The sequence below is a fragment of the Moschus berezovskii genome, chromosome 4, assembly GCF_049115385.1.
Source record: "Moschus berezovskii isolate FMDL1 chromosome 4, NW_MosBer_1.0, whole genome shotgun sequence".
Lineage (NCBI taxonomy): Eukaryota > Metazoa > Chordata > Mammalia > Artiodactyla > Moschidae > Moschus > Moschus berezovskii.
Window position 1 is genome coordinate 20919594 of NC_142463.1, and position 20514 is coordinate 20940107.

Below are 20514 nucleotides of genomic sequence, written 5' to 3' on the forward strand. Positions count from 1 at the left end.
AAAGAATATCAAGTATTTCTGCATACTTCCCAAGTTTCTTAGAAATCAATAATTCAAATAACCCCCCAGGTCAACATATTTGGGCCTGGTGTGGCTAAGGGGATATTCCTTAGTAAATCCTTCTCTGGTGCAAATACCAGCTATCCCTGTCCCCTGGCTGTGGACGGTAGTACATGCCAATCGGAGCGTGTGTTCGCCACTACGACTAGTCTGCCGCACTTCCGGCCAGATCGCCGGATATCCGCTGAGTGACCCTTACTAGTCCTTTTTGATCCTGAAGTGGAATAGGTTCCGCTGTTGCTGCTTGTGTTGAGTCCAGCACCGCAGCCGGACATGGGGCTAGAGGACGAGCAAAGGATGCTGACCGGGTCCGGAGATCCCAAGGAGGTAAGACTCTCGGGCGACTCGACCTCCTTTCACAGCCTTGAGGCTCGGGACCTGACCCCCCAAAGCACAGGACCCTCTGGGCCCCCGTTTCCCACTAGAGTTTGCAGGGTCGGGAGAACTGGTTCCCCGTACCTTTCCCCAGAGTTCGTCGGGTGACCTTGGGCAAGTAGGTGACTAGGCTTTCTCTGGGCTTCTCTCGACTTTCCCTCTCTGTGAATGTGATGAAGGTTTAACGGGAGGGAAAATGCTTTGTGGACTAAATTTTTGTAAAAATGAGGCCTGTTTATGTTTTTAGTCAATCAGTTGTTCAGAGCCTCTAGTTTGACGAATTTGGGGAGCAAGCTGCCTCAGCTAGGGTCAGGGATCCTGGTATATCTTCTGTGGAGATTCCGGGCATCAGGCCTTAGGCTAGTTTCTGTGAAAACGTGATTTCCTTTTGCTTGGGTGGAGGGAAGGGAAAAGTGTCTTTGGGGACAGTGTGGGGATGTGCGGTATAATTTTGTGATGAGAGAGGGAGCTCTTTCCCAGACTGAGAATGCCAATTTAATAATAATCATTTATTGGCTGCTTACTATTCCAGGTGCTTTATATGTACTAATTCATTTAAGCCACACAATAGTCCTGTGAGGTATTAGGTAGTCATAGTATTGCCATTTTACAGATGAGGAAACAAGCATAGAGAGGTTATATAATCTGAGGACACACAACTAATAAATCATGGAGCCAGGAATTGAACTCAGACAGCATGGTTCCAGACAAGGCTTAGCCGCAGTGTTACATGGTTTTACAGAAGCCAGCTAGTTTTGTTTCCCATCACATTTCCTATCTTTTGTCCTCTGGTCACTTCCCTGCAGTTGTTCTGGGCTTATGGGTTAAGAATAATTGGGAACTAGTTTATTCCATAATTTTTTCTAGTCTTGTTTTCAGAAAAAAGACAAGAAAGAAACGGAGCCAGTCTCAGGAGGTTCAACTGGAAGTATGCCAGAAAGTTCAGTAGGGCTCATCACAGCAGTAGATGAGAAAACAGAAAGTAAACAAGTAGTTTTAAAAATGAAATCGGAAGTTTGTTATCAAGAACCTACACATCTTGGAGATTGAATCTTTTTATTTAGTGTGATCTTGGTTTTTATCATTGATAGTTTACCTGAAGTAGTCCATATTCAGACTTGTATTTGGATTTGTTTTCTCAAAATATGCCATGATACTTTTGACACAAAATGATCAAAATGATCGATAAAATAATCAGTGTAGTAACACTGCTAATAGGGAAAGGATATAAAGGTTTCGCTTCTAGGATACTAATTTCTGGTTTCTAACTCAGGCAGAGTGGGATTTCTGTTTTTTTGAATAACTGTTTTCAGGATTTTTTTTTTTTTTTAGAGCAAGGTTAAGAAATCTTGTTTAATGGAAAACTAGAATTGTACATTCTAAGTAATAACTTCACATTTAGAAGACACCTTTGTTAATTTGAGAATAGATAGCCTGGATTACAGTGGAACCTGCCCTGTTCCTCACTCCTAGTTTTCATAAGCTTTGGTCCCTTCCCTGAAGATCATGGTAGAGAACGGGGCAGATTGTATGGAGTTTTGAAAACACAGTGAGGGATTGTTGAACTAGTTTTTATATATATATACCTTTTCCGGAGAAGGCAATGGCACCCCACTCCAGTACTCTTGCCTGGAAAATCCCATGGATGGAGGAACCTGGTAGGCTGCAATCCATGGGGTCGCGCAGAGTCAGACATGACTGAGCGACTTCACTTTCACTTTTATGCATTGGAGAAGGAAATGGCAACCCACTCCAGTGTTCTTGCCTGGAGAATCCCAGGGACAGGGGAGCCTGGTGGGCTGCCGTCTGTGGAGTCACAGAGTCAGACACGACTGAAGTGACTTAGCAGCAGCAGCATATACCTTTTCTTTCCCTTCCTGCAAACGTGGACATGTACATGCACCGCCGGGCGGATGCTTTATTTTTGACAGATTGAGTTACTGATCAGGCTCTACTGTGCCACAGATTTAAGACTGTGCTCTTCCTCCCAAAGAGATTTTTTTCCCCCACGCCCCTTGGAAGAAAAGAAACTGAGGTTAAAGTAATAGGTAGGGCCTGATGTCTTTAAGCTTGTGAGTTGAGTTGTGTAGAGCTTTGGAGCACTTATATTGATAGTGTACTTAGAGTCCTGAAAGTTCAGCAAGCCAAAAAGCAGTGACTGAAATTATCTTTAAATTCTGGCTAAAGGAGAGTTTAGGTTTGGTTATTTTCATATACCCAATTCAAATTCAGAACATAGGAAAAAATGTTAGCTTTCTACCTAACTTGGTTTGGGAATGTAAGGATTAAATTTAGCTATTTCTGGTACTACTGGCATGTCTCAGAATTTAGAAGAAAATATATTTAAGTTGGGGACTTTCCTGTAGCTCAGATGGTAAAGAATCTGCCTGCAGTGCAAGTGACCCAGGTTCGATCCCTGGGTCAGGAAGATCCCCTGGAGAAGGAAATGGCAACCCACTCCACTATTCTTGTCTGGAGAATTCCCTGGATAGAAGAGCCAGGCAGGCTATAGTCCGTGGGATCACAAAAGAGTTGGACACAACTAAGCAGCTACGGAGAAGGCAATGGCAAGCCACTCCAGTACTCTTGCCTGGAAAATCCCATGAATGGAGGAGCCTGGTAGGCTGCAGTCCGTGGGGTCGCTAAGGGTCGGACACGACTGAGCAACTTCACTTTCACTTTTCACTTTCACACATTGGAGAAGGAAATGGCAACCCACTCCAGTGTTCTTGCCTGGAGAATCCCAGGGATGGGGGAGCCTGGTGGACTTCCGTCTATGGGGTCACACAGAGTCGGATACGACTGAAGTGACTTAGCAGCAGCAGCAACTAACACACACACACATGCTGATTCCATATGAACAGTTGACAACTTGAATGACTGATTAATTTGGTTGCATTGGGTCTTAGTTGCTGCACGATGGGATATTCATGGCATGTGGGTTCCAGAGCACGCAGGTACAGTAGTTGGAGCAGGTGGGCTTAGTTGACCTTGAGCCATGTGGGATCTTACTTCCTCAATCAGGGGTTGAACCTGGATCCCCTGCATTGTAAGGTGTATTCTTAACCACTGGACCACCAGGGAAGTCCCTGAATCTCCCCCCCCCCATAATTAAAACATTTAATGAGCATAAATATATGACAGACATTATAGATACGGTTAGGTATTACATATAGCATGGTATCTGTAAAATCTATACATTAAAATTGATATGGCAATTTTACTGTGACAGCTTCAATCTGTGTCAGAAAATGTTTGATTAGTGCTTGTTATTACTAAACTGGGAGCCCCTTAAGGATCTATTGTAATTAATCAAATCATTACAGATATAAAGTGCATAAACTTTTAGAGTGTTGTACATACTTAAGTTTGTTGCTAATGAACATGAGATTGTGTGTCCTTGTTTAAATATACTCAGGACTTGTTTTAATCAGGTAGGGTAAGGTTACAAGCATGGAGGCAATTTTTTTTTTAAAACTACTTTATAATTTATTTTTAAATTATTTAAATTGTATAATCTGTGAAGTTGTTTATATCAGTGACCCTATCTAGTATGATATCTATTACTCTTCTTCAAAGCATAATCAAGATAAGACAACTGTTTTTGAATGAAGTTTGTTACTATAGTTTCTGACTATATATGGTTATATATATAGCGACTAAACTGACAGACTATAGTTCCCAAGAGAAGAGGGCAGGCCATACCACCCAGGGCCACGTGGGGAGGTGCCAGGACCAATCAGGAGCAGAAGAAGGACTAGGTGAGGCAGGATAGGCATGTTCTGGCAAGTTTTGTTGTTTAGTCACTCAGTCATATCCGACTCTTTGCAATCCTATGGACTGCAGCATGCCAGGCTTCCTTGTTCTTCACCGTCTTCCTGAGCTTGCTCAAACTCATGTCCATTGAGTTTGTGATGCCATCTTGTCCTCTGTCGTCCCCTTCTCCTGCCTTCAGTCTTCCAGTATCAGGGTCTTTTCCAATGGGTCGCTTCTTCCTATCAGATGCCCAAAGTATTGGAACATCAGCTTCAGCATCAGACCTTCCAGTGAATATTGAGGCTTGATTTCCTTCAGGATTGACTGGTTTGATCTCCTTGCAGTCCAAGGGACTCTAAATCAGAGTTTCTCCAACACCACAGTTCAAAAGCAACAATTCTTTGGCTCTCAGCCTTCCTTATGGTCCAACTCTCACATCCATTCATGACTACTGGAAAAACTATAGCTTTGACTATACAGACCTTAGTCGGCAAAGTAAGGTCTCTGCTTTTTAATGCACTGTCTAGGTTTGTCATAGCCTTTCTTCCAAAGAGCAAGCGTCTTTTAATTTCATGGCTGCAGTCACCATCTTCAGTGATTTTGGAGCCCAGGAAAATAAAATCTGTCACTGGTTCCATTGTTTCCCCATCTATTTGCCATGAAGTGATGGGACTGGATGTCATGATCTTCCGTTTTTGAATGTTGAGTTTTAAGCCAGCTTTCTCACTCTCCTCTTTCACCTTCATCGAGATGCTTTTTAGTTCCTTTTCACTTTCTGCCATTAGGGTGGTGTCATCTGCATATCTGAGGTTATTGATATTTCTCCTGGTAGTCTTTGATTCCAGCTTGTGCTTCATCCAGCCTGGCATTTTGCATGGTGTACTCTGAATATAAGTTATATAAGTAGGGTGACAGTATCCAGCCTTGACATACTGGCAAGTTCAAGACTGGATAATTTCTTAATAGGCTGTTGACTTTGGGCTGGTCCCTTTTTGTTTGGTACTTAACCCTGATGTGATTAGTACAGGGGCAATAATTGGTTTAGTGTAGGAAAGTTAGATAAAGGTAGATGGTAAGAAGGGTTTTGGATTGGTTTCTTTGAAATGTGTGCCCCCTGGCAAGTTGTTTGCCAACTCTAGAAATTAGGCAGCCCTGGAAGGGGCTGTCTCCAGGATTAGCAAGGCTCCTAAAATGTCAAAACACCATAAAATAAAGAAAATTTTAAAACATGATTAATACTGGCTATCGTCAGTAATTACAACATCAGTATGATTGCAAATATATGTCATAAAATTGCTGCTGACATTAATTTTGTTTTCATTTTGTAGGAGGAAGAAGAGGAGGAGGAATTAGTGGTAAGAGCTGTCTCAGGTTTGGAACTATCTCAGTAAAACAAAGTTTTGAGTTTCATGAATCTCTAAGGGCATTTTAAGGATACTCAATACCTTGGAGAGAATGGGAGTGGAAAAATCCTTTAATACTCCTTTTCAGTGTTTGTGGCATGTGGGCCTGGGAAGCTGACACTTTTCTGGGTTTGGGGCTTCTACAATCATGGTATCAGAGAGCAGAGTAGCATCTTGAAGGCCTGATACATAACCATGTGCTCTTTGTGGTCTAATAAGGAATTCTAGAAGGAATCTTAAATGATCCTTCTCCATGTTAACATTGCCTTTCTAGCTGGTCAGCTGGGGTGCATAGGCCAGTTGTCCAGTGAGGGGAATTAAAATTCACAGACATTATATATCCTAAAATGATGTGATAATAAACAAGGCAGGCCTCCTCTAGATGTCCTTCAAGTTTGGCCAGGTTTCCTTTATCACCTTGTTTTTCAGATAGGACTGAGGCTTTCAGTGCATACTGGCAACCCTGGAAGGCAGGAATGTGAAACTTTCCCCTACTACTTAGCATCAGAATTAAATGGGAGAACCCATTCTGCTCTTTCTGGCGGCAGTGTGGCTCTGCCAGGTGGCCTTCTGCACGGTAATTCAGAGAAAGCACCTTGGTTTGGTGGTTGTATTAAAGCATGTGGTTTGTGGGTCTCCTAAAATCCCCATTTTGTTTTTGTGTGGGTGTGTGTTTCTCTCTCAGGATCCCCTAACAACAGTGAGAGAGCAATGCGAGCAGATGGAGAAATGTGTAAAGGCTCGGGAGCGGCTCGAGCTCTGTGATGAGCGTGTATCCTCCAGGTCACAGACAGAGGAGGACTGCACAGAGGAGCTCTTTGACTTCTTGCATGCAAGGGACCACTGTGTAAGTCAGCCTAAAGTCCGGAAGGGGCAAGCTTATAGTGTCCTTAATGAAAGCTTATAGGGAAGACTTGGTGATGATCACCTTTCTTTCCATCCTAGGGGCAGGACAGTGTTGAGCATTTTACATACATAATCTTACATAATCCTCTGATTCACTGAAGATAGTTATTCCCATTTTACAGGTAAAAAACTGAGGCTCAGAAAAGAGATGTGATGTTCCAGTTTACACTGCTAAGCAGTAGGGAAACTGGATTCTTAAGTACAAAAGGCTATTCTTTAATATATATCCTCCAGTATGTCTTGTACATAATAGTTGGTACAAAAGTTTGTTTTTTTTTAAACTTGTTTTTGACTCCCTTACATGTGTAAACAGTAAGGTATTTTAATAAAGTACAGGGTAGGCAAAGTTTGATATGATTGTTTATGTTAAAACTGATTGGGTGGCTAATAAGCATATGAAAAGATGCCTGACACCATTAGCTCTCAGGGAGACGCAAATCAAAACCACAGTGAGATACCCCTTCACACCTCAGGATGGCTATAATAAAAAAATATGGGGAGAAATGGGTGAAGGGGGTCGATAAATAACTCCCCACAAAATAGTTAATGACCTCCACTATCATAATTTATGCTTCAGCAATCCCAATTTAGGTATTTTAATTCTATAATATACAGTGCAAACACACAAATGCACATGCACACATATTCGTACACAGCTCCTATAAACACATTCTGACAGTTAAAGAAAATTTTGTTTGGCCATGCCATGCTGCACATTTTGCAGGGTTTCCTGACCAAGGATTGATCCCGTGTGTGCTGCAGTAGAAGCATGGAATTCTAACCAACCACTGGACCCACCGCCAAGGAATTCCCTGGAATTTTTTTTATATATATAAGAACAAAAATCCAACTGAAGTCATACTGTCTAGAGATAAACATGTTTTCTTATATAAGCTAACGTTAACACATTTACAGATAAAATATGAAGGAGCATTATATTTGTTTCCATTGATGTATATTCATATTTTATCCATCCTCTAGTTTATAATTATTCAGCTTTTTTTAACATGATTTTAGTGGAAAGAGGGAAAATTTACATACAAAATACTTATATACTGCTTTCTATATCTTAAGAAATAAGTGTTGGTGATGTGGAGAAACTAGAAACCTCATATACACTGCCTATGGGAATGTATATTGGTATAGCCTTATTGAAAGGTCTGGCAACCTGGTCTTCAAACGGTTAAACTTAGAGTTAACATATGACTGAGGATTTTCTACTCCTAGGTGTACACCCAAGACAAATGAAAACATCTCTACACAGATTTGTACACAAATGTTCATAGAAGCATTATTCATAACAGGCACAGTTGGAAACAATATAAATGTCCATCAGCTGATAAATAAAACTTGATGTATCCATATAAAGGAATATTATTTGGCAATAAAAAGAAATAAGTACTTTACTCAAAAAACATGTCTGTTGGTGGGGTGGATAAACAAAATGTGGTATGTGCATACAATGGAATATTATTGAGCCTTAAAATGGAAGGAAACTGACACATGCTACAGTGTAGGTGAACCTTGAAAACATGCTAAGTGAAATCAGTCAAACACAAAAGAACAAATACTCCACTTATATGAGGAGCCTAGAGTAGTCCAATTCATTGAGATAGAAAATTGAATGGTAGTTGCCTTTATTTAATGAGTATAGAGTTTTAGTTTGGGAAGATGAAAAAGTTCTGGAGGTTGATGGTTGTGGAACAATGTGAGTTACTTAAATCTTCACAAATGAATTGCTTAAAATTATTAAAATGGTGAATGTTATTTAAATACTTTTTGAGTCAAAACTGGGTTAAGATCTGGGAATGAGATGGGCGTGGTCCCCTTCACTGAGTTATAAGCCAGCACAGGAGACAGAAGTAGAATGGTTAGTAAACTGGTAAATCTCTTGGGTATAACCTCAAGATGCCCTTTACTGAACCTTCTATTTAAAGTTGCTTTTCCTTCCCCCCACCATTTTATTTTCCTCATAGCACTTATCACTACCAGAAATTATGCATATATTTCTCTCATTGTTCTCTTAAGTTCTATAGGACACAGATATTGTCTTGTTTACCGTAGTGACTCAGCATCTAGAACGGTATCTGGTATATAGTAGATGTTTTATAAATATTTGTTGAATTAGTAAGCACTGTGATTGGGAGTCATAAGTTTCTTTGGGAAAGACAGGAAGGACAGGAGCTTGTTGAAACCTAAATATGTAATTTAGGTTTTAAAGGAAAATTAAAAGATGAAAAAGTGGGAAAGAGATTCCCAATTAAGATAGTATTCTGGTAATTAAGGGGAGTTCACTAGGGCTCAAGAAGAGTGTGAGAAGGTGAGTGGTAAGGGAAGAGGCAGTGCTGCTCCAGGTTATGAAAAGCCTTGTAATTCATGACATTAAACATGCCAGTTGATGACATCCTTTTCTTTCCCCCATCTAGGTGGCTCACAAACTGTTTAACAGCTTGAAATAAGTGTGGAGATTTGTTCACCCCAGTCTTCATCACCTGGGCATTGGGATATTTCCTTATGGTTTTGAACATGATGTTTATTTGTGTAACTAAGTTCATGTGAATCTCAAGGATTTTGGCTTAGGCAGGTAATTTCTGTGTAATTATCAGTGATTTCATCTTAATAAAGTCCAGTGATCAGCAGTCTTGCCTTCTGTCTTTTTTTTTTTAATTAAAAAATTTTTTAAGCATGAGAATATATAGAATAATAATCGACCCCCATGTACTAATTACCTAGCAATAATAAGGACTTAAAAAATTTTTACTTTGATGGAATTCAGTTCAGTTCAGTTCAGTCGCTCAGTTGTGTCCGACTCTTTGTGACCCCATGAATCACAGCACGCCAGGCCTCCCTGTCCATCACCAACTCCCGGAGTTCACTCAAACTCATGTCCATCAAGTCAGTGATGCCATCCAGCCATCTCATTCTCTGTCATCCCCTTCTCCTCCTGCCCCCAATCCCTCCCAGCATCAGAGTCTTTTCCAGTGAGTCAACTCGTCGCATGAGGTGGCCAAAGTATTGGAGTAACACTAATTGCTTAATATCATTAAATACTCAGTTCATATGAAAGTTTCTTTTATCTCAAAAGTGTCTTGGGAATTCCCTTGGCAGTCCAGTGGTTAGGGCTCTGAGTTTCCCCTGTAGTTGGGCACAGGTTCAGTGTCTGGTCGGGGAACTAAGATCCTGCAAGCCATACAGCACAGTCAAAAAAATAACAGCAAACAGTTTTTGGTCTCAGTGTCCAACAAGATTGCTTTTCTTTAAAAATACTGTTTTTAAGGGAGAGTGGAGAGGGGTGCTGGAGTCTAAACAGGGTAAGGAAAGAGGACCTGGCCAGGCAATGCTGGCAATGGGAGATTGGATACATAACATACAGGGGCAATTGATCCAGTAAGTAGATAGATTGATAATGAGATCTAGCAGAGAATGGAGTTATGAATATAGAAGAGGATAAAAACAGAATGAAGCCTGCAGTGTTATTGGTATGAACTAAATACAAATTTCAATGTAAGTAAATACAGATGCCAATGTGTATACGTAGGGAATATATACGTTCTTCACCTTGGCCCACAAAGAGGGCTTTATTATCCAGTCAAAGGATCCAGGGCTTCTTGGAGAAATGGGTGATTCCAAGCCTGGAGTGGGGAAAGTATAAGATAAACCTGAACATTTGAATCAGAGAGAAGGAAGTGCTCAAAGAATGATAGAGACATATCAAGAGTACATAAAAACCCCTAACCAAATCTGGGACAACTTTAGCATCAAAAACATGAAAGTACCAGATTATAACTCACTGAATAAAGCAGAAATCCATGAATCATACTAATTATATAAATAAGTGAATCAACTGAAAGTTTGGTAAGAAGGGGATATATATTATTTTATTAAAGGAGAAAGTACACTGGAAAAGTCTAGCAGACAGATGAAAGCTGACATCACCAATAATGGGACATAAATGGACCTCCTACAGGCAGCAGTGAGAAGAACAGAGCATCACAGATTTCTGTAAGAAATAGGTAAGCTAAATCCAACCAGATAAATTGAGGAACATTCTATAAAATAGTGCATTGTATAAAATAATCCTTACTTGTGTCAAGGGTGTGATAGTCAAGGAAAGATTGCTGAACCATTTCACACAGGAGACTAGAGAGACAACACATGCAACATGTGACTAACCTGGATCCTTTTGTTGTTAAGGATATTACTGGGACAGCTGGTAAAACTTAAACAGAGTCTGAATTAGATGTCAGTGACTTAATCAATGTTAAAGCTTGGAATTATTAAAAACAAAAACATTGTAGTAAGTTCCAAGCATGTGGAATAGGGGCCAACTTGTAGTCCTGTGAACCATCCATAAGCCTATGTCTAGAGTTAGAACTTGGCACATTTCCTCTTAAAAACAGTAAATTGTGATGAGACTCCACAGTTATCACTAATAAGCTATTTTGCCTAAGGGATAGGCAAAACTGTTCCCTGTTCCAACTGGGGAGACAGGCTAGGTCAGCACTGTTCAATAGAGCAGTGTGCAGTGACGACAAAGTTCTCTTCTGTATTGTCCAATATGCTAATGTGGCTAATGTGACTGAGGTACTGAATTTTAAATTTAATTATAATTAAGTTTGAAATAGATGGGAAAACAGTGGAAACAGTGTCAGACTATTTTTTTGGGCTCCAAAATCACTGCGGATGCTGATCGCAGCCAGGAAATTAAAAGACGCTTACTCCTTGGAAGGAAAGTTATGACCAACCTTGATAGTATATTAAAAAGCAGAGACATTACTTTGCCAACAAAGGTCCGTCTAGTCAAGGCTATGGTTTTTCCAGTGGTCATGTATGGATGTGAGAGTTGGACTGTGAAGAAAGCTGATCGCTGAAGAATTGATGCTTTTGAACTGTGGTGCTGGAGAAGATTCTTGAGAGTCCCTTGGACTGCAAGGAGATCCAACCAGTCCATTCTAAAGAAGATCAATCCTGGGTGTTCACTGGAAGGACTGATGCTAAAGCTGAAACTGCAATACTTTGGCCACCTCATGCGACGAGTTGACTCACTGGAAAAGACTCTGATGCTGGGAAAGATTGGGGGCAGGAGGAGAAGGGGACGACAGAGGATGAGATGGCTGGATGGCATCACCGACTCGATGGACATGAGTTTGAGTGAACTCCGGGAGTTGGTGATGGACAGGGAGGCCTGGCGTGCTGTGATTCATGGGGTCGCAAAGAGTCAGACACGACTGAGCAACTGAAGTTTGAATTAATTTATATTCAGTAGTCCTGTGTGGTTACTATGTTAGACAGCAGAGGACTAGAAGTTGCATTTGAGTGATAAATGAGGGAAGCAGGCCCTGGAAAATTGCCTTTATATTGCAGTCAACTGTTGCTTTGTAGAAAGGCACAACCAGTGTTGCCAGATCACTTGTTTTATGTGAAATCTCTCAGTTGTTAAATGTGAACAACTAACTTTTCAAAGCATTAGGCTAAATAAAACACACCTATGGGCTGGGGCTTTAACTCACTAGTTTGCAACCTTTAGTTTGCACATGAGAAAGGCCTATATGTAAATAGTCATACACAGAAAGTGAGCCATGCCAGAAATGAGTGCTCTGTGCTTCAGAAGTAATCAGCAGACTGATATTCAGTATAGCCTGCAAGACTGAAGCTTCATAAGCATACATGGTAATGGAGCTTCTGAGAATCTGAAGGATTGTGTTTGGAAAAATGGGGCAAAGGCCACTTACTCTAGAAACTCTTTGAGCTTATTGTCCTAGCTACAGGGATAGCCAGCATCTTCCAGCCATTTCTGACTTAGAACCTACTTCAACAGTTACGTATAATCCTCCCAAATACCTATATATAATAAGTTCCCTACATATGAACCTTCAAGTTTTGAACTTCCAAAGATGTGAACATGTGTTTGCATGTCCAGTCAGGTAAGTTCACGTCCTTGGCATACACTGTCACATGCATGCATCCTCTACAAGTGGTTGTGTTTTTATATACTGTATAGTACTGTATAGAGTTCAGTATCTTTATTTCAGGCACAGGATGTCCAGCAGCAAGTGTAAAAGCATCAGTGATATAGCTGGTACTGCTAAGAAGCACCAAGCAATAACAATGGAAACAAAAGTGAAACTAATTGAGAGTGGGGTGAGATGAAAAGATGGTAGACATCACTTGTTCTTGTAACATGAATCGCACTATTCTAAAGAACAAGATCATGGAACATGTGAAGTCTGCTGTGCTAATGATGCCAACAATAGTATCAAAGAAATGTAGAGAAGTGATAGAGAAACTTTTCGGTGTGTGGATGCAGGATCAACAACACTGTCAAGTTCTGCTTAGCTTAATGCTGATTCAAGAGAAAGCTAAAAGCCTTTATGAAGACTTGAAGAAGAAACACAGCAAAGAACCAGAAGGCACATCTTTTAATACTTACTATATGTGGCAGGTTTCATCGGCCCAAGGCTAGAACCAATCTTTACAATGTAAATGTACATGGTGAGGCAGCAAGTGCAGATACGGTAGCTGCCTGGGAATTTACTGAAATGCTTCAAGAAATTACTGGTGAAGGCACTTATTTACCTGAGGAGGTTCTTAATGTGGATGAGACAGAACCGTACTGGAAGAGGATTCCAGATCAAAGTCACATCAGTAAGGAGGAAAAGTTGATGCCAGGCTATAAAGCAGCAAAGGATAGGCTAACTCCGTTGTTTGGTGGCAATGTTTCCAGCGATTTGAAGCTGAAGCTTCTCCTCGTTTATCATTCAGAGAACCCAAAAGCCCTTAAAAACATGGCCGAAGGCTCTCCTTGTGTGAAAAAGTAACTCCAAAGCCTGGGTTTCACAGACCATTTTTCAGAACTGATTTTTCCACCACTTTATCCCAGAAGTAGGGAAATCTTGCTTGGAAGGTACGTCCTATTCAGTAGTCTTTTGCTGCTTGACAATACTCTGGGTCACCCCATTCATGGATGGCTCTCATCCCAACGTCAAAGCAGTGCATCTGCCACCAAATACTACGTCGCTCATCCAACCTATGGACAAGGGAGTTAGAGTGACTTTCCATTACATTTTTCATCAGATATAAAGGTGAATGATGAATCAGGAACAACCTTGTGTTAATTCTGAAAGGACTATAACATCTACAAGGCCATTAAAAAAAAAACACTGACTTTGCTTGGCATGAAGTTACTGCTGTCACCATGAATGGGGTTTGGAAGAACGTTTGCCCACAGTTTGTTCATGATTTTCATGGATTTGAGAAGGTGGATGAAGAGTCCAAAGAGGTCTTCAGCAACTCAGTGACCCTTAGTGAGAAGCTGGAGCTAGATCTCTAAGGGGATGATTTCATTAAGCTCTTGTGCAACGTGAAGAGGAAATCTGATAGAATTGGAGGCCCAGAGAAAGGATGAAGAGAGGAAAGAGGTAAAATAACTAAGTGAAGAACGGAAGAGAATTAGGACACAGGAAATGGTGGGGGGATTTTCTTTGAGGAGGCACTGTTAGTTTTTGAGGTGAATTTTTGACCCAAACATAGAACAGTACATGAAGCCTGCAACCGCTGTTCAGAATGCAGTCCAGTGCTATGGTGTCATCTATGATGAGAAAAGAGAGCTACTACCCAGACATCACTGGATCATTTTTTCAAGAGGGCAGAAAGAACTGAATCCAGCAAAGAACCAGAACCTGTGCCATCAATATCACGCGAGTGAAACTGCAGCTTGCCCCTCATCTCCTATTGCTGATATCCTTCAGCTCCGCCATCTCCTCTCCCTCCTCCAGTCAGTAACTATTTTTGTCTGTTCACTTGATGCCCCTGAATGCCCCTGTATGTATGCACTGTACTACTATACTTTTCAAGGTACTATTCTGTAAGATTAAAACTTTTATTTTTTGTTTTTAATGTATTATTTGTGTATAAAGTATTCTAACCCTATTAGTATAGTACTATATAGCCGATTGTGTTAGTTGGGTGCCTAGGCTAACTTTGTTAACTTACAAATTGGACTTTTGAAAGTGCTCATGCAACAGAACTTGTTCACATGTAGAGGACTTACTGTACATGGTAGTATATTTGTTGTATGTAATCCAATCATTTTCAAACATCTATTAAGTTTTCAAACAAACAACTGAAAATTTACAGTGAACAGCCCTAAACCCATTACTCAGATTTTAGTGAATATTTAGCAAAGTGTTACTATACTTGTTTTATCATAAAAAGGAAGGAGTTACCAGAGAGAGAGCGAGCTCTGATTTCAGCTTAGAGGATGCTTAAGTGTGTTGCTGAATACTAAGCTGCAAATGAGTAGAATGAAACTTCACATACCCAGGCAAAGAACTACTACGTAACTGTAAACTAAGTAATTCCCAAAGCCATAAGCAGAGGGCTAGGAGATGTTTGAGTTTTGACCAGCTATTGTGGAGAATTCCTATTCAACTTGAACTCAAGAAAGGGATACCTCTCCAGGGCTAAAACTAGCCATAGAAACTACTCAAGATAGGCTATAACAAATCTTTAAAAAAGGAACATTAAAAGGATCAAGCTGATTCACAAACACACAAAAACCCTGAGTGCCTGCCAGAACAAATTCCAAAACATTTTAAAGAAGACAGCAAAATCCAGCATTCAACAATGTAAATTTCACAATACCAAGTGTTCAGTAAAAAAATTTAAAACTGCCAGACATACATACAAAGAAGCAGGTAAATGGGACCAGGAGAAAAACAGTAAACAGACTCTTGGGCATGTATCTGGAGAAAACTATAATTCGAAAAGATACATGTACCTTGATGCCCATTGCAGCAGTATTTACAATACCCAAGACATGGGAGGAACCTAAATGTCTATCTACAGATGAATGGATAAAGATGTGGTATGTATACACAACAGAGTATTACTCAGCCACAAAACAGAATGAAATGATGCCATTTGCAGCAGCATAGCTAAAGCTAGACATTATCATACTAAAGTGAAAGAAACTAGACAGAGAAAGACAGATATCACATGATAATGCTTGTATGTGGAAATTATATATATATGAACTTATTTATAAAACAGAAATAGACCTAAAGACATAGAAAGCAAAACTTGTGGCTACCAAAGGGGAAAAGTTACCAAAGAGGGGGAGGGATAAATTAAGAGTCTAGGATTAACATGTATACACTGCTGCTGCTGCTAATTCGCATCGGTCGTGTCCGACTCTGTGCGACCCCATAGACAGCAGCCCACCAGGCTCCGCCGTCCCTGGAATTCTCCAGGCAAGAACACTGGAGTGGGTTGCCATTTCCTTCTCCAATGTACACACTACTATATATAAAATAGATAACCAACAAGGACCTACTATATAGCTCAGGGATATATACTCACTATTTTATAATAACCTAAAAGGAAAAGAATCTGAAAAAGAACATATATATGTATATATATATGTATATATATATACGGCTGTATCACAGTGATGTACACCTGAAACTAACACAACGTTGTAAATCAACTATACTTCAATTAAAAAAAATTAAATAGACCCAGAATGACAGAGATGATAAGACAGTAGACAAGGACACTGAAACTGCTATTACAAATATGCTCAAGGGTTTAATGGAAACCAACAAAATGAGAAAGGAAGTAGAAAATATAAAAATGAATCAAATATAATTTCCAAGGCTTAAAAATACAATATCTGAAATTAAAAATTCACTGGACAAGATTAACAAAATGCTGCTAATGAAGGAAAAATTAGTGTACTAGAATATTCTTGAATACATAACAACAGAAAGTATAAAAACTGAAGCACGAGAGAAAGGAAACACCAAAAACAGATGAAGAAAGGAAAAGCAAGCTGAGGCCCAGAAAAGAGGGGAAGGGCTTAATGGAGGGGCAGGGACAAGGATCTGAAGCAGTTAATGACTGAAATTTTCCAAATTTGGACTTCCCTGGCGGTTCAGTGTATAAGAATCTGCCTTCCAAAGCAGGGGATGTGGGTTTGATTCCTGGTCTGGGAAGATCTCACATGTCACAGAGCAGTTAAGCCTGTGTGCCACAACCACTGAGCCCACATGCTCCAACTCCTGAAGCCCAGGAACCTACAGCCTGTGGTCTGCAACAAGAGGAGCCAGGGCAACGAGAAGCCCGCACACTGCAACTAAGGGTAGCCACCTCGCACTGCAACTAGAGAAAGCCCATGCAAATCAATGGAGACCCAACACAGGCAAAAATAAATAAAATTATATTAACATTTTTTCCAAATTTGATGAAAATTACAAATTCACAGTTCAATAGACCCCAACCAGAATAAATACACACCATAGCAAGTCATTTATTTTCTAAGTTTTGAAAACCAGTGATGCAAATTTTAAAACAGAAAAGACGTATTACCTACTAAGGCACAAAGAATTACTACGTACTTCTCATTAGAAACAACTCATCTTTAAAGTGTTCAAAGAACTATAAATTGACCCAAGAGTTCTGTTTCTTTTGAAAATACCTTAAATGAAAGCAAAATAAAGATGTTCTAAAGACAGAGAAGTGGTTACCAGAGGGGAAAGGCAGGGGGTGGGGAGGGATGGGAGGAAGGGTGAAATGGGTAAATGGAGCCAACTTTATGGTGACAAATGGAAACTAAATTTTTGGTGGTGAGCACATTGTAGTGTGGGCTTTCCAGGTGGCTCAGGGGTAAAGAACCCACCTGCAATGCAGGAGATGCCAGTTTGATCCCTGGGTCAGGAAGATGCCCTGGAGGAGGAAATGGCAACTCACTTCAGTATTCTTGCCTGAGAAATCTCATGGACAAAGGAGCCTGGCAGACTATAGTCTATGGGGTTGCAAAAGAGTTGGACACGACTTAGCAATTGAACAAACAAAAACAAAAACGTTGTAGTATACACAGAAGTAGAAATATGTTGTACACATGAAACTTATATAATGTTAAAAAACCCATGGTAGTGCAATAGTAAAGAAAAAAAAAAGATGTTTTAAACAAAAGGCAAGAATTCACTGTCAGCAGAACTTGGACAACAGGAGATATTAAAGGAAGTTCTTCAGAAAAATATACTAAATGAAAACTTTGGTCTACACAAAGAATGAGTAGTCCCAGAAATGGTAACTATATGGGTAAATATACTAGATATTTCATCTATTAAAAATCTCTTTAAAGGATAGCAAACAATAAAAAGAATAAATTTAGAAGGAAGAAATTATAAAGAGTAGAAATCTGTGAATAGAAAAGAAACAAAGAAGAAAACCAACAAAATCAAAAGCCAGTTCTTACGAAGTTTAGATAAATCTCCAGTTAGGCTGATAAAGTATAAAAGACAAGACAGGGATTTCCCTGGTGGTCCAGTGGTTAAGACTTCAAGCTTCCACTGTAGGAGGCAGGGGTTCCACCCCTGATCAGGGAACTAAGATCCCACATGCCATGTGGCACAACCAAAAAAAGGAAAACAAAACAAAAAACAACAAAAAAATCCCACACATAAGTTACAGTAACTAGAGAGACAACATTACTATAGTTCCTATAAAGCAGGGGTCAGCAACCATTCTCTGTAAAGATTCAGATCCTAAGCACTCAACTCTGTTTTAGGAGCAAAGGAGCCATAATAAAGAAAGGTGTGGCTGTGCTAAAACAATATTTCAAAAGCAGGCTGAAGGCTGATTTGGCTTATAGCTGTAGTTTGATGCCCGCTGCTTATAGACATTAATAGGGTAACAACAACGGAATATTCTGAATAATTTTAAGTGTAGAAATTTTACAACCCGGATGAAATGAACAGATACTTGAAAAGACTCAAATTATCAAAACTGGTACAAGAAGAATTAGAAAATTAAAATCAGGGTTTCTTAAACTCAGCACTATTGATTTTTGGGGCTGGATAAATTTTTTGTATGAGGGGACAGTTCTGTGTAGTTCATGGTTTTCAATAGTATCCCTAGCCTTTACCCACTAGATACCAGAAGCACTACCCAGTTATAATGACCCAAAACAGCTCCAAACGTTACCAAATATCTCCTGTGGGCAAAAATCACCTGTGGTTGAAAACCACTGCCCTCTATCAAGGAAAGAAGTTGAATTCAAAATTAAAAACCTTTCCTTCTTCCTCACCCTGCAACACCCTGCAAAATTGAAAAGTTGGTTTTTAACATTGGTTCATCACTAAAAAATCAACCCATATAATTCATCATATTAACAGAATAAAGAAGAAAAGCCATAGGATCATTTCAACAGATACAGGGAAAGCATTTGAAGAAACATGAACAACACTTCATGACTAAAAAACCTCAGCAAACTAGGAAAAGAAGAGCACTTCCTCAATCTGGTAAACATCATGTATAATGGCAAATTACTGAATGCTTCCCCCTGAAGAGTAGAAACAAGATAAGACATCTTGTCTACTACTGCTGTAAGTCATAACCAGCAGAGTAAGGCAAAGGAAAAAAATGGTATACAAATTGGAAAGAAAGAAGTAAAACTGGGAATTCCCTGGAGGTGCAGTGGATAAGAATCCCTCTGCCAATGCACGGAACACCGGTTCGATCCCTGGTTTGGGAATATTCCACATGCCACAGAGCAACTAAGCCTGTGCACAACTACTGAGCCCGATCTAGGGCCTGCAAGCCGAAACTGCTGAGCCTGTGTGTCCCAATTACTGGAAGTCCTGGAGCCTAGAGCCTTTGCTCCATAACAAGTAAAGCCACTGCCCTGCAATGAAGAGTAGCCCCTGCTTGCTTCAACCAGAGAAAGCCCAAATACAGCAATGAAGACTCAGCATAGCCAAAAATAAATTAATTAATTAAAAAAAATAAGTAAAAGTGACTTCATGAAAGACAAGATTTGTGCACAGAAAGTCTTAGAAGATTTCCAAAAAGGCTACTAAAACATAATTGCATTTAACAAAGTTTCAAGTTACACGATCAACTGACAAAAATCAATTGATTTTAATTTGCTAGCATTTTCTTGAGAAGTAAAGTAAGAAAGCCACTTTGAGGAAAACTGTCAATTGAAAGTATTTGTTCCCAAAAATACAATTTGCACTTTTAATGAAAAATTAGGATTCTGAAAAATTTACACCTGCCACTGTGAGCTTAAAAACTTCTTAACATTTAAAGAATTTTCTGATGAGATGAGTAGTGATATTAACAAATTTGATTTTTTATATTGTATAATGAATATGAAAACATGTGGAAGAACTGCATAACTCAGTGAACCAACATTTTCCAAATAACCACTGTAAGATCTAACAATTATACAATAGGCAAAAGATTTGATGAAAGTATAAAATAAATGAACAGATTTTATCACAGTAATCCAAGTCTATGCCCCAACCAGTAAGCTGAAGAAGCTCAAGTTGAACAGTTCTATGAAGACCTACAAGACCTTCTAGAAGTAACACCCCCCAAAAATGTCCTTTTCATTATAGGGAACTGGAATGCAAAAGTAGGAAGTGAAGAAACTCCTGGAGTAACAGGCAAATTTGGCTCTGGAGTACAGAATGAAGCAGGGCAAAGGCTAATAGAGTTCTGTCAAGAGAACGCACTGGTCATAGCAAACACCCTCTTCCAATAACACAAGAGAAGACTCTACACATGGACATCACCAGATGGTCAACACCGAAATCAGATTGATTATATTCTTTGCAGCCAAAAATGGAGCTCTATACAGTCAGCAAAAACAAGATGGGAGCTGACTGTGGCTCAGATCATGAACTCCTTATTGCCAAATTCAGACTGAAATTGAAGAAATTGGGGAAAACCACTAGACTATTCAGGTACGACCTAAGTCAAATCCCTTATGACTATACAGTGGAAGTAAGAAATAGATTTCAGGGACTAGATCTGATAGAGTGCCTGATGAAATATGGACGGAGGTTCGTGACATTGTACAGGAGACAGGAATCAAGACCATCCCCAAGAAAAAGAAATGCAAAAAAGCAAAATGGCTGTCTGAGGAGGCCTTACAAATAGCTGTGAAAAGAAGGGAAGCAAAAGCAAAGGGGAAAAGGAAAGATATACCCATTTGAATGCAGAG

General features: G+C 39.8%; 1 protein-coding gene across 2 annotated transcripts; it reads left to right on the plus strand.

Moving 5' to 3' along the window:
* Positions 1–234: 234 nt before the first annotated feature.
* Positions 235–9139, plus strand: UQCRH (ubiquinol-cytochrome c reductase hinge protein). 2 transcript variants are annotated; one of them, XM_088835272.1, is made up of 5 exons: positions 275–387; positions 5520–5546; positions 6024–6171; positions 6280–6441; positions 8927–9139. In XM_088835272.1, the coding sequence occupies exons 3-5, from the start codon at positions 6109–6111 to the stop codon at positions 8957–8959; spliced, it is 258 nt and encodes an 85-aa protein (XP_088691398.1). In that variant the 5' UTR covers positions 275–387; positions 5520–5546; positions 6024–6108; the 3' UTR covers positions 8960–9139. The 2 variants fall into 2 exon arrangements, with proteins under 2 accessions (XP_055259099.1, XP_088691398.1); XM_055403124.1 differs by lacking the exon at positions 6024–6171 and having other exon boundaries at positions 235–387.
* Positions 9140–20514: the final 11375 nt, after the last annotated feature.